The sequence below is a fragment of the Otolemur garnettii genome, unplaced genomic scaffold (assembly GCF_000181295.1).
Source record: "Otolemur garnettii isolate 467f Iridium unplaced genomic scaffold, OtoGar3 scaffold00032, whole genome shotgun sequence".
Classification (NCBI taxonomy): domain Eukaryota; kingdom Metazoa; phylum Chordata; class Mammalia; order Primates; family Galagidae; genus Otolemur; species Otolemur garnettii.
In genome coordinates, this window is record NW_003852427.1 from 11,958,233 (window position 1) to 11,974,974 (window position 16,742).

At 37.7% G+C, this 16,742-nt stretch overlaps 1 protein-coding gene across 1 annotated transcript in view; it reads right to left on the minus strand.

Annotated features, from left to right (window-relative positions):
- The window catches only part of XRN1 (5'-3' exoribonuclease 1), a 132,774-nt gene that overhangs the window by 83,171 nt on the left and 32,861 nt on the right, over nt 1-16,742 (minus strand). Inside the window, exons 15-18 of the mRNA XM_023512996.1 lie at nt 8,928-9,097; nt 7,602-7,722; nt 7,413-7,511; nt 2,543-2,646 (exon numbers count right to left, since the gene is read on the minus strand). Of these exons, the coding sequence (XP_023368764.1) occupies nt 2,543-2,646; nt 7,413-7,511; nt 7,602-7,722; nt 8,928-9,097 (494 nt within the window). The remainder of the gene's footprint in view (nt 1-2,542; nt 2,647-7,412; nt 7,512-7,601; nt 7,723-8,927; nt 9,098-16,742) is intronic.

A 16,742-nucleotide genomic window follows, 5' to 3' on the forward strand; every position in this document is an offset into this window, starting at 1 on the left:
CGAGTAGCTGGGACTACAGGCGCCTGCCACAACACCGGGCTATTTTTTGGTGGCAGCCGTCATTGTTGTTTGGTGAGCCTGGGCTGAATTCGAACCCGCTGCCTTGGGTGTACGTGGCTGGTGCCTTAGCCACTTGAGCCACAGGCACTGAGCCAAAAAACCAAACTATTTTGAAAGAAATCAAAGACCTAAATAAATGGAGAAAGGTATTGTGTTCATAGATTAGAGATTCAACATAGTTTAGATATTAAATCTCAAATTAATCTATAGGTTAATATAATTCCTAGTAAAATCCAAGATTATTTATAAATATAGAATTTTAAAATGTATATGAAAAGGTAAAAGATCCAGAATAGCTAAAACAATTATGGAAAGGTAAAAATAATGTTGAAAGATCACTACCTGATGTTAAGGCTTATTACATAGTCACAGTAATCAAGACAGTGTGATAGTGATAAAAAATGATGGAAGAGACTACAGAATTCAGAAAGAGACCCACATAAATATGTCTTAACTCTTGACAAAGGCATGAAAGCAATCTAAAAGGAATAAGAGTCTTTTCAGCAAATGACAGTAGAGCAACTGAACATTTGTAGCAAGTATGTAAACTTGATTTAATCTCATACAAAATATAATTAAAAAGGATTACTGATTTACTGTAAAATGAGACAAAACTATAAAGTTTATTTATTTTTTGAGACAGAGCCTCAAGCTGTCCCCCTGGGTAGAGTGCTGTTGCATCACAGCTCACAGCAACCTCCAACTCCTGGGCTCAAGCGAGTCTCCTGCCTTCGCCTCCCAAGTAGCTGGGACCACAGGCGCCCTCCATAATGCCTGGCTATTTTTTGGTTGCAGCCATCATTGTTGTTTGGTGGGCTCAGGCTGGATTTGAACCCACCAGCTCAGGTGTACGTGGCTGGCGCCTTAGCCGCTTGAGCCACAGGCACTGAGCCAAAACTATAAAGTTAAAAAAAAAAAACTATCAGAGAAAAATCTTTGGTACCTATGGGTAGACAAAGAGTTCTTAGATACAACACCAAAAGCATAGAAAAAAATTTGATAAATTGGAGTTGATCAAAAAGGTAGTGTAACTGAATTTTGATGATTAAAAAAATCCTCAAGATGGGCAGCACCTATGGCTCAAGGAGTAGGGCAGTAGCCCCATATACCGGGGGTGGCCAGTTTATGCCTGGCCCCGGTCAAAACTGCAAAAAAAAATCCTCAAGATTTTAGAAAGAAAAGCAGATACTGACAAATGCAAAAAACTATACTGGCATTGGTTCAGCACCCATAGCATAGTGGTTATGGCGCCAGCCACATATACCAAGGCTGGCAGATTGGAAACTGGCCTGGACCAGCTAAACAACAACTGTAACAACACAAAAAAATAGTCAGGTGTTGTGGAGGGCGCCTGTAGTCTCAGCTACTTGGAGGGTAAGGCAAGTGAATCACTTAAGCCCAAGATTTGGAGGTTGCTGTGAGCTGTGACGCCAAAGCACTCTACCAAAGGCGACATAGTGAGACCCTGTCTCAAAAAAAAAAGAACAACAACAAAAAAACTATACTGGTATTGACTTTTCATCAACAATGTTACAGGACAGAAAACAATTAGGAAGTGTATGCAGAGCCCTATAGGAAAATGGAAAAATGACTGCCCCCCTTAAATTCGAAACTTATGTGTGAAGAAAAGAAATAAAAAGATATTTGACATGTAGTAATTCAGTAAACACAACATCCAGGTGGCACCTGTGGCTGAGTGAGTAGGGCCCCGACCCCATATACCAAGGGCCAAACTGCAAACAAAAAAATAGCTGGGTGTTGTGGCGGGCGCCTGTAGTCCCAGCTACTTGGGAGGCTGAGACAAGAGAATCGCCTAAGCCCAAGAGTTGGAGGTTGCTGTGAGCTGTGATGCCATGGCACTCTACCAAAGGTGACAAATTGAGACTCTGTCTCTTACAAAAAAAGAAAACACAACATCCACCTACTTTCTCTGAAAAAAATTTACTTCAGAAAGTGCTAGCCACATGAAAAATAATGAAAGAATAAGTAATCAGAAGACAAGATTTATATAAAATTATGATAAAAAATAACAAAGAATAACTTATCTAAATATTCATCAATGAAAATGATTGTGAATGTGCATAAAATTCTATAAAATTTTTCTTAAAATACAAGATATGGGCCTTAAAAATTACCATATTAAATGAAACCCAGAAAGGGCATAGTAAAGGGAAGGTTACATACATTCTAAATTCTTGTTAGAAAGATAAACATATTTGCTAAATATAATGATAACCACTGCTAGATACGAAATAGAATAATTTCCAAGCCATTGAAAAGAAAAGGAAAAAAAATAACACACATCTAAAATACCTAAAGGAATATATAATAAATTCAGTAGTTGAACTTCTGAGTGGTGTTACTAGAGGACTTTCGTTTTCATTATAGAGTGTAAATGTGCTTAATATGATTTTTATCAGTTAAGAAATGAATCAAATAACAAAACAAATATAAGTTCGAAACATTATAAATCAAATCTTACTTTGTTTCTCCATCTGATACAGCCACAACTCTAGCTTCTTCAAGGTGAGGCCAATTAACAAAGACAGATTTTCCAAGCACTGATGAAGCTACATTTTCTATACTCTTAAAGCAAAAAGCAGAGAAAGTCAGGTCCAAGAGTAAATTTTACATAGGCAACATTTTCCAATCTCCATTTAAGTTTCTTAAATTGTAAAATGCATAAGCTGGATTACCTGTTCTACAAAATTCTATCCAGTTGTAAAATTCTATAATTCTACTCATTAGATAAATATAGAATTGGATAATCATCTTGCCTATTTTCTTCATAGTAACTGAGAAAAGTGAAAAGAATAGCACTAACGGGATGAGCGCCTAAAGTTCAGCAGCTAGGGTGCCAGCCACATACACTAGAGTTGGCGGGTTTGAATCCAGCCCAGGTCTGCCAAACAACAATACAACTACAACCAAAAAATAGCCAGGCGTTGTGGCAGGCACCTATAGTCCCAGCTACTTGGGAGGCTGAGGCAAGAGAATCGTTTAAGCCCAAGACTTTGAGGTTGCTGTGAGCTGTGACAAAGCACTCTACTGAGGGCGACACAGTGAGACTCTGTCTCAAAAACAAACAAAAAAACCTCAGCAGAAATGTCTAGAAAAGAGCTACTTGTTTCATATCAAATATTCAGATATTTAAAACAGAATCTAAGAAACAGGACCTCATCTCAGTTTACAGAGGTGTAATTTAAAAATGAATATTAGACTTAAATTCAGGAGATATGGGCCCAAATTTGGGTTCCAACTCTTGTTAGCTATGGAATCCTAGGAAAATCATTTAATCCCACTGGGCCTCAGTTTTCTTTTATGAGAAAAAAGGATAACAACTACCTTAAAAAGTTGAGAATAAAAGAAAATAAAATATACAAAGCCTTTGGCAAACTGTAAAATGCTGTACAAATATTCTGTATGAAATAACACCTTAAGTAAAAATTCTAGTTTTAAAAAGAAACTGTACTATCCAATTCCACTTATAGTCAACATAAAATTTCTAGTAGAAATTGAAGTTTAAATATAAATTTTCATCTACCTTTTTTCAGTTTAATACCTTTAATCATTACTAACAAATATGTACTTAATGATTTGAGATTATTTTGGCTGGGTGCAGTGGGTCATGCTTGTAATCCTAGCACTGTGGAAGGCTGAGGTGGAAGAATTGCTCAAGCTGGGAAGTTTGAGAGTGGCCTGAGTAAGAACAAGACCCTGTGTGTACTAAAAACAGAAAAATTATCTGGTGTCATGGAGTGTGCCTATAGTCTGAGCTACTTGAGAGCTCAGAGGTAGGGCAAGAAGAATGCTTGAGCCCAGGAGTTTGAGGTTGCAGTGTAAGAAACCAAAAAAAAAAAAAAAAAAAAAGAGAGAGAGATGATTATTTTTATGGTTTGGGAAAGGTAACTTTTTATTTTGATATTTAGATCTTTCTTCATTTGAACATACAAAACAATGGAATAACTATTTTGAGAAATAAAACAACTTTCAATATTAGAACTAGACTCTCAATTATCCTTTTTTCTTCAATACATCTATATCTAATTTCACTCTCCCACATTTTCTTTTAATTTTTGAAGAAAAAGTGGTCTTCTTTTCACAGATTAATCCTTTCATTTAAGCCACAGATGCAATCCCTCATTCCCTCACATAGGGTCTTGTTATTATAAACACCCTTTGCCCTTTATAGCAGCTTTAAAACCTCCTTTCTCCATTAGCTCTATCTCCCTTTTGTGTGCATTTGGATGAGTAAGCTGCCTCTTCTCTATGTTACCAGCCTTCTTTTCAATGACAAAGTTACTGACCAAAGGGTTAATACCTGCTAGCTTTATTTCCTATCTACTTAGACCTAACCCAGTCCTAAGGAATTCTGCCACCAACAATCTACTGGAATAAAATTCTCAGTGGCCAACATTGATGTTGTAAAAGAAATTAACAGACCTCATTTTAGTTTTTAATTCTTCAAATTTGTGCTGTATAAACCCCTTCCTCCATGCTTCTATGATACTACTTAGCCTGGGAATCATTCTTTCTTACCTCTCTGTTTACCATGTCACTTTTCCATCCTTTTTTTTTTTTTGAGACAGAGTCTCACTTTGTTACCCTTGGTAGAGTGCTGTGATGTCACAGCTCACAGCAACCTCCAACTCTTGGGTTTAAGGGATCCTCTTGCCTCAGCCTCCCAAGTAGCTGGGACTTCAGGCACCTGCCACAGTGCCCGGCTATTTTTTGTTGCAGTTTGGCCAAGGCTGGGTTTGAACCAGCCATCCTCAGTATATGGGGCTGGTGCCCTACCCACTGAGCCACAGGCACCACCCTACTTTTCCATTCTTTATAATTATGGTATTTTATCCTGAGACCATGAATATATTCTGTGTACAATTTCTTTCTTTCTTTTTTTTTTTTTTTTTAATTTTTTTGCAGTTTTTGGCTGGGGCTGGGTTAGAACCTGCCACCTCCAGCATATGGGGCTGGTGCCCTACTCCTTGAGCCACAGTGCCGCCCATACAATTTCTTTAAGGAAATGAGCTCAAGGCCTCAGCCATGAACTTTCTGTTGACAATATCCCTATTTCCCTCCATACTCTAGCTCCAGGTATTCAACAGTATATAAATAGCCTTTCTTTTTTTTTTTTTTTTTTTGAGACAGAGCCTCAAACTGTCACCCTGGGTAGAGTGCCATGGCTTCACTGCTCACAGCAACCTCCAACTCCTGGGCTCAAGTGAGTCTCCTGCTTCAGCCTCCCAAGTAGCTGGGATCACAGGCGCCTGCCACAATGCCCAGCTATTTTTTGGTTGCAGCCATTATTGTTGTTTGGCAGGTCCAGGCTGGATTTAAACCCGCCACCTTAGGTGTATGTGGCTGGCGCCTTAGCCACTTAAGCCACAGGCGCTGGGCCATAAATAGCCTTTCTAAACTGAGGTTTTTCATCAGAATGACAGAACCCAAAAAATGATCTAGTTTCTCATTCTGCTTAGGATGGTATGTAACTAGTACCATTCTAAGTGCACAGAAGATAATTTATTACATGAAATCAATGACTTAGGGCATCAGGGCTTACATCTCTGGTAGAATACCAGTTAAGAAAGGCTGGCGGGGCAGCTCCAGTTAAACATCCTAGTACCACCTTAAAATTCTATTATTATTTATCATGAATCCTCCTAAACCAGCCACTCCCTTATTTTAACTTTTGTAATCCAGAAAACTATAATTATTTTCTAAGTAATTAGCCTGGATATCTCAGTGTAGTAAATATTTTTTTCTCTTTTCACTTGCCATATTTGAGCAAATAAAACTTGATTTTATTTTGTCTTATTCATCTAAACTTACTGCTACTTATTCCACAGTTTAGATGCTATTATACAATGCTATAGCCATCTTCATTTCTCTTTTGTGCAAATTAGTCCATTATACCACCACCAAACTAATCTTTATGAAAAATACAGATTTCAAGGTAACAGTCACAGAGAAAAAAAGTCTAAATTCTTTAGCCTGGTATTCAAGGTATAACATAATCTGGACTTGATCTGTTTTTTTTTTTCTTTCTTTTTTTTTTCTTTTTGAGACAGACCCTCACTTTGTCGCTGTTGGTAGACTGCCATGGCATCATAGCTCACAGCAACCTCAAACTCTTGGGCTCCAGTGATTCTCTTGCCTCAGCCTCCCAAATCGCTGGGACTATAGGGATCCATCCATCCTGTTATGTTTTAGAGATGGGGTCTTTCTCTTGCTTTTGATCCACACACCTCAGCCTCCCAAAGTGCTAGGATCACACCTGGCCTTGATCTGGTTTTTTCAATCTTATCTTCTACCATTTCCCAGCACTAAGTCATCTTCTCAAATATATTACTAAAAAAGTATTAGGAAATATTTCAGACTATAAAATGACTGAAAACAGTAAGATAATGTACCCATTTATTTTTGACTAAAATTACCAGCTCATGATATTTATTTTAACTAGAATGCCTTTCCTCTCATTTTCTCATTTTTGTCCTAACCTGTTTTTTAGCACCTACCTCAAGAATACTCTCCTGTTGGGTGGCGCCTGTAGCTCAGTGGGTAAGGCGCCTAGGGTGGCAGGTTCGAACCTGGACTGGGCCAGCTGGACAACAATGACAACTGCAACAAAAAATAGCTTGGCGCTGTGGCGGGCGCATGTAGTCCCAGCTACTTGGAAGGCTGAGGAAAGAGAATCGCTTGAGCCCAAGAGTTGGAGGTTGCTGTGAGCTGTGATGCCAGGGCACTCTACCGAGGGTGACATAGTAAAACTCTGTCTCAAAAAAAAATATTCTTATGTATAAGTGTGTATTAAACTTTTGCCTTGACTGAGTGTGGTGGCTCGTGCCTATAATTCTAGCACTCTTGGGAGGCCATGGCGGGAGGATCACCTAGACAAGCCTGAGCAACAGTGAGACCTTGTCTCTACTGAAAAATAGAAAAATTAGCCAGGTGTGGTGGTGGGCACTTGTAGTCCCAGCTACTTAAAAAGCTAAGGCTACACTAAACTCCTTTTGAACCTAGGAGTTTGAGGTTGCTACAAGTTAGGCTAATGCCATAGCATTCTAGCCTGGGGTAAGAGAGTGAGACTCTGCCTCAAAAAAATTAAATTAAATAAAATTTAAAAGAAAAAAACACCTTTGGTTTGCACAGTGCATCTCCTTTCAAAATTGCATCACATTTATGTGGGTTCTTGAACTGTAACTTAATTTGCATAAATGTTTCTTGGCATTATCCTTATTTAGACTATAAACTTCTGGAGTTATAACATATACCTCTTTGGTAAACCTTTAGCAGCTATAGTTTTATTCATAATAAGCATCTAATACATGAATTATAAATAAAATACTTACAAGTTCATCTGATTCTGCATTCATTAAGATTTCTAACATCATGTTTTCTCCACGACTGCTTTGCTGGAATACTTGAACACCACTTTTCTTTAAAAAAAACTGTAAAAGAATTCAAAGAATTTAATTTTATTTCTTTTTCCATATTCAAAAAATGAAAAATTATGAATAAATAAATAAATAGCCACTGACTTTGTGTTTGATGTTTTTCAGAGTAGGAAATCCGCAGAAATATAATGCCTTTTGGTCAACCTTGGTTATTTTGTTCTTGTTTATGTCCACACGCCAAGCATCTAATGATATTATTTTGTACCTAGATAATAAATCAAAGTATTTTATTTAAAATTCACACATTACATGTGATTACAGTTTTCCAATTTCCCTTGAATATTTTGTAAGGGTCACCCTTGCTTTTAAAGAAGGGAAACATAACTAGTCCCGTTGGGACAGAGAAAACAGGCTAGGTGCAGAGGTTCACGCCTGTAATCCTAGCACTATGGGAGGCTGAGGCAGGTGGATTGCTGTAGCTCTTGAGTTTGAGATCAGCATGAGCCAGAGCAAGACCCCATCTCTTAAAAAAATAGCCAGGCGTTGTGGTGGGCGCCTGTAGTCCCAGCTACTCAAGAGACTGAGGTAAGTGCATGGCTTGAGCCCAAGAGTTTGAGGTTGCTGTGAGCTATAATGCCATGGCCCTCTACTGCGGGTAACCAATTGACACTCTATCTCAAAAAAAAAAAAAAAAAAAAAAGACAAAAAAAAAAATACAGAGCAGGACAAGAACTCAGCTTCTCTGCTGTTATCAGTCCAGACATAATCATGCCTGCAGGCTACTAAGTGCAGGTTTCTCCCATTAATTCAAAACAAAACTTAATTCATTTAAAAAATAAAGTACAGAGCATAATGCAAATCTCTATATCCCTCATGTTCTAAAACCTAGGATGGAAAATAAACATTTTATCTTTTTCTTTGCTTTATAGAAGGAAAAATGATAACTGAGAGATGCTTACCTAATTTGCAACTCAACTGACAGATGGGTAGAATATTTGCAGGGAAGATGAAAGAAGAAAAAACAAGGTAGATGTTTTAATGAGGAAGAGAAAGAAAAAAATGGGCTTCAGGTAAGAAAAGGGGGGGGGCTCTTTTATTCTTTTTCTCCTTCTTTCTCATTTGGTGATGGGGGATATGAGTCAATCAAAGTCACAGCGTATCAAATAATGCTGGAGGTAGAGACATTAACAATGGAAACAAAAATTCACATATCCGCTTGAGAAAGGCAAAGGGCAAAGATATACATTAGAGAGAAAAAATACAAACAAATTTAACAGAAGAAAAGCCTGAAGTAGAATTTGACCAAAGTGAAGAATGACAGAAACAAGCGTGAATGATACTTAATTACAACTGACAGTAACAGTCATAAACTATTCATTAATTCTCCAAAGAGACATTCGAAGCTTTTGGGGTAGGGGAGTGGTCGTCAGGGGGCTCTTCTGTTGTTGAAAGCATACGAAATAGCACTACCTTGTACAACATCGTTCTACAGCAGGGAACTTTTCTGGCCATGGAGAAGGATAGGTGAACTCTGTATCTCCATCATACCAGCACATTAGGCATTCACTATGTTGATTTCTTTTCTTCTCTTCCTTTTTGAGGGAGTGGTTGCATGCCTCCATGGCTTCCAACAATCGTTTCTAAATATAGAGATTACAGAGAATGGTTAAAAGTGTAAAAATTCTAATCTCAACATACAGAATAAATCTTTTCCCTCCATATACTGAATCACTATGCTCTTAAAAAACAAAATCTAAACTAATGAACTTTTACATTTTATTACCTAGAAAAATAATATGCTATTTATTGTTTCAAAAGGCCCAACAGTATTGTTGCCACCACAAACTCCTCTGAATCTCTTATTCCAACAGTAGCCATTAAGAACAGCAGCAAAAATATCAAATTTTAAATATGAATTTAATCACAATTATTGCATCATAATTCATATAGCATGAATCTCTTTGTAAATTCTGCAGTGGTACAGTAACATCCATCTTTCCAAATTAACTTTTACATTAACATAATTCTAATCAGAATACATATTAACAGTTTAGATATAAGAAAAAGAAAAAATGATGTTAGTGTTCAGATGAAAGAATGAATGTGTGAACAGCAAAAAGTAACTGGAAACTTGCCTTACCAGATATTATCCACTTTTTATAAGGCTACTGTAATCAAAGATAAGAGTTAAATAGATCCAAATCTATGTGTCAAAATGTACTATTATTAATGTTTAAATAATGATATTGCTTTAACTAAGTAGCTGGCTAAAAAAAAGCACACACATTTCCAAACTTCCACTATATATAAAAACAAGTACCACAATAATAAGACAATATCAGAAAAAAATGTAGGAGAGTATTGATTATTTGGAATGATAAATTCTTATGTAAGCAAGACACAAAAAACACGGCTGGGCACGGTGACTCAGACCTGTAGTACTAGCACTCTGGGAGGTCAAGGTGGGTGGATTGCTTGAGCTCATGAGTTTGAGACTAGCCTAAGCAAAAGCAAGACCCTGTCTCTACTAAAAAAGAAAAACTGAGGTAAGATCGCTTGAGCCCAAGAGTTGGAGGTTGCTGTGAACCATGACATTCTATTCAGGGCGATAGCTTGAGACTCTGTCCCCACCTCTCCCAAAAGACAAAGAAAACCCAGCAAAACTTAGCGTTAAGGGAAAAGTTTTTTTTTTTTTTTTTGAGACACAGTCTCAAGCTATTGCCCTGGGTAGAATGCTGTAGCATCACAGCTCACAGAAACCTCCAACTCCTGGCTTCAGTGATTCTTTTGTCTTAGTCTCCCAAGTAGCTGGGATTACAGGCACCTGCCACAATGCCCGGCTATTTTTTGGTTGTAGTTGTCATTGTTGTTTGGCAGGACCGGGCTGGATTGGAACCCGCCAGCTCTGGTGTATGTGGCTGGTGCCTTAGCTGCTTGAGCTACAGCCCCTGAGCTGGAAAAGATTTTTTTAATTAAAGAAAATGTACATGATAGAAGATGCTATATGCAAATCAAGAAATAAATATGATATTGGGAAAACTAATCCTAATGTACAAAACAGCTAAAAATCAAAGTAAAGAAAATGGAAGGGAGAATATAAACAAGCAATTTACAAAAGAGAAAATGCAACAGTTACACATACATACAAATCTACTCAATAAAAACAGATATATATACCAATGCAATAAAATAGAAAGCCCAAAATAAATACATGATTTACAGCCAACTGATCTTTGGCTGTTGACAGAGGTGTCAACAACACAAAATAGGGTAAGGACTGTCTCTTCAATAAATGGTGTTGTGACAACTAAATGTCCACATGCAGAGAAATGAAACTGGACCCCTATTGAATAGCAACTCAAATTGAAATCAACTCAAAATGGATAAAAAGCTTAAACCTTACATTGTTAAAACTATTGGAATAAAACACAGGGAAAAAGCCTTTTTACACTGGTCTGGGCAATAATTGGATATAACTGGTCATCTGGTTGAATTAATGAAGTCACTCTAGGGATAAAGTACATGGCATAAACAATATTTTTGATGAGAATTTCAGCTAAAAGATGAACAGAACAAATGTTAAGGAATAATAAAACCTTGCAGTTGTCACCTAGTCACTGCTGCTTCAGTAAGCACAAGCTACAGGTATAAAATGTTTGTGAACGTGATCTGAAAACATGTTCTTGGTGATCCATGCCTTTGTGTTAGCATAATAATGGACTAGTAAGAAATTCACTCCTGGCCAGGCCGGTGGATTGCCTGAGCTCACAGGTTCCAGACCAGCCTGAGCAAGTGCCAGACCCTGTCTCAAAAAAAAAGATCCAGGTGTTGTGGCAGGTGCCTGTAGTCCCAGCTACTTGAGAGGCCTAGACAAGAGAATCGCTTGAGCCCAAAAGTTTGAGGTTGCTGTGAGCTATTATGCCACGGCACTCAACTAAGGGTGACAAAGTGAGACACTGTCTCAAAAAAAAAAAAAAGAAATTCAAGAAATTCACTCCTTGAAAACAGACGATGAAAGTTTTTGCCAATCACAGCAGGTTTACATTTAATATATGCCTGCATAAGCACATTCAAGCAGTTACTTTGTTTTTAGTATCCTTAAGTGAGCTGTCTTATCAGCTGTACTTAATATTTGTGGGGCAGTATCACTGAAACAGTGATGTTCTGTCAACATTATAGACTTAATCTGATGTCAGGCATTCATCAGCAATGACCCTGGGAAACGTGGCAATGACTTTCTTTGCTGATTGTGATAAGCAGATGCTTTAGCACAACCAAACCTTTTAAAATTTGATGTTTTCTCTTAAATTTCTGCAACTAGCTTGTTGCATGTTCATAGTTCTCTTCAAATTTTAGTTCTCTGCAATAGATCTTTGCTTGTTTCATTATCAGCATAGCAGTGAGTGGCATGTATTCACTGCAGTGCTGATGAATACAATCTTTTAACACATGATTGATACCTTCATTTTTAGCTTTATGAAGTATTTTTCTATTTTTCATTAACTTTTGATCATCACTTTCAGCACAGAACTTTAACAACTTATATTTCCATTTCTTCAGGTCATATATAGTGGTCATTCCAAAACTGGAATCTTCTGTAAGATATTTCACACTTACACTACCGTCCCGTTTCTCCAATAGCTTCACTCTGTGTACTATAAGTAAACATAAATGCTTTCCTTTTTTTATCACTGTATCCATACAGGTACCTGCAGGCCTTTTTGACATTTTCAGTAATACCTTCTCACCACAGAGTAAAAAATAAGTAAAAAACCAGGGAACGATGCATGTAGGTCTTGGTACTATGTGAGGCATCATGGGGAACCTATCAATAGTGTGCCTGACCCGTACATGTACCATTTTTTACCTTTGTGGGTGTGCTTGTGTAGGGGAACCTGAGTGTGCATGGAAAACAGATCAGAGGTAAAGGGGGCTGGGAAAGTCTTTTTTCCGGTGGGAATACTGAATAAACTGTATGTTGTATGTCTGCATTTTAACTTTGACCTTTCTCATGAGGTCAAGTATAGAATTTTCAATTTGTGGAATCATACCAGTACTCAAAAGCTTTGGATTTTAAAGCATTTCAAATGTCAGGTTTTAAGAGATTAGGGATGGTTAACCTATATAGCACAATAGGCTTACCTATTCTCCTGTTCGTCCTTGGATCCTATGATGGATATCTGATTAACTTTATGAGAAACTACCAGGTAGACAGACAAAGGGTTTATACCATTTTATCTTCCACTATCACTGTATGAAAATTTCAAGCTGGGCACAGTGGCTCACACCTGTAATCCCACCATTTTAGGAGGCCGAATGAGGTAGGAGGATGCTTAAGCCGAAGAGTTTGAGACTAGCCTGGGCAATACAGGTTTTTCTACCTAAAAACCTGCTGGGTGCTGTCACGGTGGCTCATGCCTATAAGCCTACCACTCTGGGAGGCCGAGGTGGGGGCGGGGGGTAAATCGCCTGAGCTCATGAGTTTGAGACCAGCCTGAGCCAGAGCAAGACCCCTTCTCTAAAAATAGCTAGGCGCTGTGGTAGGTACCTGTAGTCCCAATTACTTGGGAGGCTGAGGCAAGGGGATCATATGAGCTGGAAGAGTTTGAGTTTACTATGAGCTATGACACAAGTGTACTCTACTGATGGCCACAAAATGAGACTATGTCTCATAAAACAAAATACAAACAAACAAAAAAACCTGTTGGGATTTTTACTGGAGTATACAGAATTTAAAGACTAATTTGGGGCTTGGCACCTGTAGCACAGTGGTTAAAGTAACAGCCACATACATCAAGGGTGACAGGTTCAAACATGGCCCAAGCCAGCTAAACAACGACAACTCTAATAACAACAACAAGAAAATTGTCAGGTGTTGTGGCAGGCGCCTGTAGTCCCAGCTACTTGGGAAGCTGAGGCAAGAGAAATGCTTAAGCCCAAGAATTGGAGGTTGCTGTGAGCTGTGACACCATGGCACTCTACCAAGGGTCACATGAAACTCTGTCTCCATTAAAAAAAAAAAAAAAAGATGGTGCCGCGTGTGGCTCAGTGAGTAGGGTGCCAGTCCCACATACTGAGGGTGGCAGGTTTGAGCCCGGCCCCAAACAAAATGCACCAAAAAAATGGCTGGTGTTGTGGTGGGTGCCTGTAGTCCCAGCTACTCGGCAAGCTGAGGTAAGAGAATCACCTAAGCCCACGAGCTGGAGGTTGTTGTGAGCTGTGGCGACAAAATGAGACTGTCTCTTTAAAAAAAAAAAAAAGGAAAGAAAAAGACCAATTTGGGAATAATTTGCATCTCAACAACAATAAGTCTTCTAATCCAAGAACATGTTATATCCTTTCATTTATTTAGGTTTTCTATCTCTCAGTACTGTTTATAGTTTTCAGGGCAAAGGGCTTATATATATGTTATAAAATCTATAACTGTGTATTTTATATTTTTAGTGCTATTTTAACTAAAATTTTAAAAACTACTGATTTAAAATTTTTTCTATTTTCCAATGGTTTGCTGCTAGTATGCTGTATACAATTAGCTTTTATATTAGTGTTTTGTAAATACTAATGTCACCTATAAATAAAGTTTTACTTCTTCCTTTCCAATCTGCATGCCTTTTACTTCTTTTTAACTTGACCTCCAGTAAAATATTGGAGAGAAGTGGTTTAGAATGGACTTTTTGGCTTGGTGCCCGTAGCACAGTGGTTATGGCGCTAGCCATATACACTGAAGCTGGTGGGTTCAAACCCAGCCCAGCCCTGCTAAACAATAATGCAACTGTGACAAAAATATAGCTGGGTGTTGTGGTGGGTGCTTGTAGTCCCAGCCACCTGGGAGGCTGATGCAAGAGAATTGCTTAAGCCCGGGAGTTTGAGGTTGCTGTGAGCGGTGACACTATGGCACTCTACTGAGGGCAACATAGTGAGACTCTGTCTCACACACACACACAAAAAAATGGACTTCTTTTCCTATTCTTGATTTTACAGGAAAAATGGTCATTCTTTTACTACTAAGTATATACCTTTTATCAAGTTGAGGAAGTTCTCTGTTATTCCCTGTTTGTTTCTATTAAAATTAGATGTTGAATTTTGATAGAATGGCAAATTACATTGCAAAGTAACCTTGTTTTTCTAAAATAAATCCCATTTGGTCATGAGTATTATGCTTCTTATATAATGTTGGATCCCACCTTGTGTTATTTCCTTAGAAGTTTCTGTATTCACTTTTAAGGGGTATATCAGTCAATACTTTTCTTATAATGCTACTATTTAGTTTGGGTATCTGGAATATACTGGTATAATAAAATGCTAGGAAGTGAATCTTCCTTTCCTATTTCTTTTTTTGAGATAGGGTCTCTGTCCCTGTAGGTAGAGTGCCATTGCATAATAGCTCACAGTAATCTCAACCTCAAACTCTTGGGCTCAAGTGATCCTCTTGCTTCAGCCTCCTTAGTAGGTGGACTACACGAGCCTGCCACAAAGCCTGGCTATTTTTAGAGACAGGGTCTCACTCTGGCTCAGGCTGGTCTCAAACTCTGAGTTCAAGCATTCTACCCGCCACGGCTTACCAGAGTGTGAGGATTACAGGTGTGAGTCACCAAGACTGGCCTTTCCTCTTCTATTTTCTAAAAGTTTGCATGAGATTGCATCATTTCTTTCTTAAATTCTGGCTAGAATTCACAAGTGAAAACATCTGCACCTAGCAGGTATATAACTATTCAGATTTTTATATCTCTTTCTGTCACTTTTGCTAAATTATGATAAATGTGTTCATCTAAGATGTGGAATTTATGCTATACGGTCGATCATGTTTCTTAGCTATCTTTTTTACTATAGGGAAGATCTACAGGTTGTCTCTTCCTTCACTCCTACATTTCTACATTTGTAATTTATATGTGTTCCTCCCCTCCTTTATAAACTCTCCTGATCAGTCTAGCTAAGGATTCATCAATTTTATTAATCTTTTCAAAGGACCAAATTTTGGTTTCATTAACTTTTCTCAATTATTTGTTCATTTTCCTTGAATTTCTGCTTCTATATTTATTCTAATATCATTGTGCTTAGGCTGGGTTTACTTTGCTTTTTTTTCCTATCTCAAGGGAAAAGTTTAGATCATTTATTTTAAATCTTTTTCTTATTTAGTATAAATATCTAGCACCATAAGTTTCCCTTTAATTCCTACTTTAGTTGCATCATACAGACTATGATATATTGAATTTTAATTACTGTTCAGATCAAAATATTTTCCTAGTTCCCTTTTAATTTCTTCTTTCATGTATAGGTTATTTAGAAGTGTGTTATTTACTTTCGAAATATTTGGGAATTTTCCAGATTTTTAATACTAATTTCTAATTTTATTGCATGTGATTAGAAAATATTCTCTGTATGATTTTAATACTTTTAAATTTATTGAGACATGTTTTATGACTCTGCATCTAACCTTGGTGAATGTTTCTTACTCACTTGAAAAGAATGTGTATTCTGCAGTTGCATATAGTGTCCTATAAATATTAATGAGATTGAGTAGTTTTATAGCATTCTTCAAGTCTTCTTTATCCTTATTTTCAGTCCCCTTGTGTCATTAATTTCTCAGAAAAGTATTAAAATTTCCAACTATAATTATAGATTTATCTATTTCTCCCTTCAATTCTGACAGTTCTTGCTTCATGTATTTTAGGTTGTTATTAGGTAAATATATGCTTAAGATTTTTATGTTTTCTTGAACTGACTTGACTCTTAAAAGTATGAAATACCTCTCTGTCTCTGGTAATATTCCTTGTTCTAAAGACAACCTTGTCTAGGCTCAGGGCCTGTAGCACAGTGGTTATGGCGCCAGCCACATGCACTGAGGCTGGTGGTGGGTTCAAACCCAGCCACAATGAAAACTGCAACAAAAAAAGCAACAATGACAACTGCAGCAAAAAAAGAAAAAAAAAAAGACTACCTTGTTTAGTAATAGGAAAGCCAGTCTACCTGATGCTAGCAATTTTTATGCACATCATGAAGAGAGTAGCTAAATCTCTTTAACAAAACATAAATGGTGTTTAAAACCCATTGCTCATTAACTTATATGAAATAATCTCCAATTAAGAATGTTTGTGTGGGGTGGTGCCTGTGGCTTAGCGGGTAGGGCACTGGCCCCATATACCAAGGGTGGCAGTTTCAAACCCAGTCCTGGCCGAACTGCAACAAAACATAGCTGAGCACTGTGGCGGGTGCCTATAGTCCCAGCTACTCAGGAGGCTGAGGCAAGAGAATCACCTAAGCCCAGGAATTGGAGGTTGCTGTGAG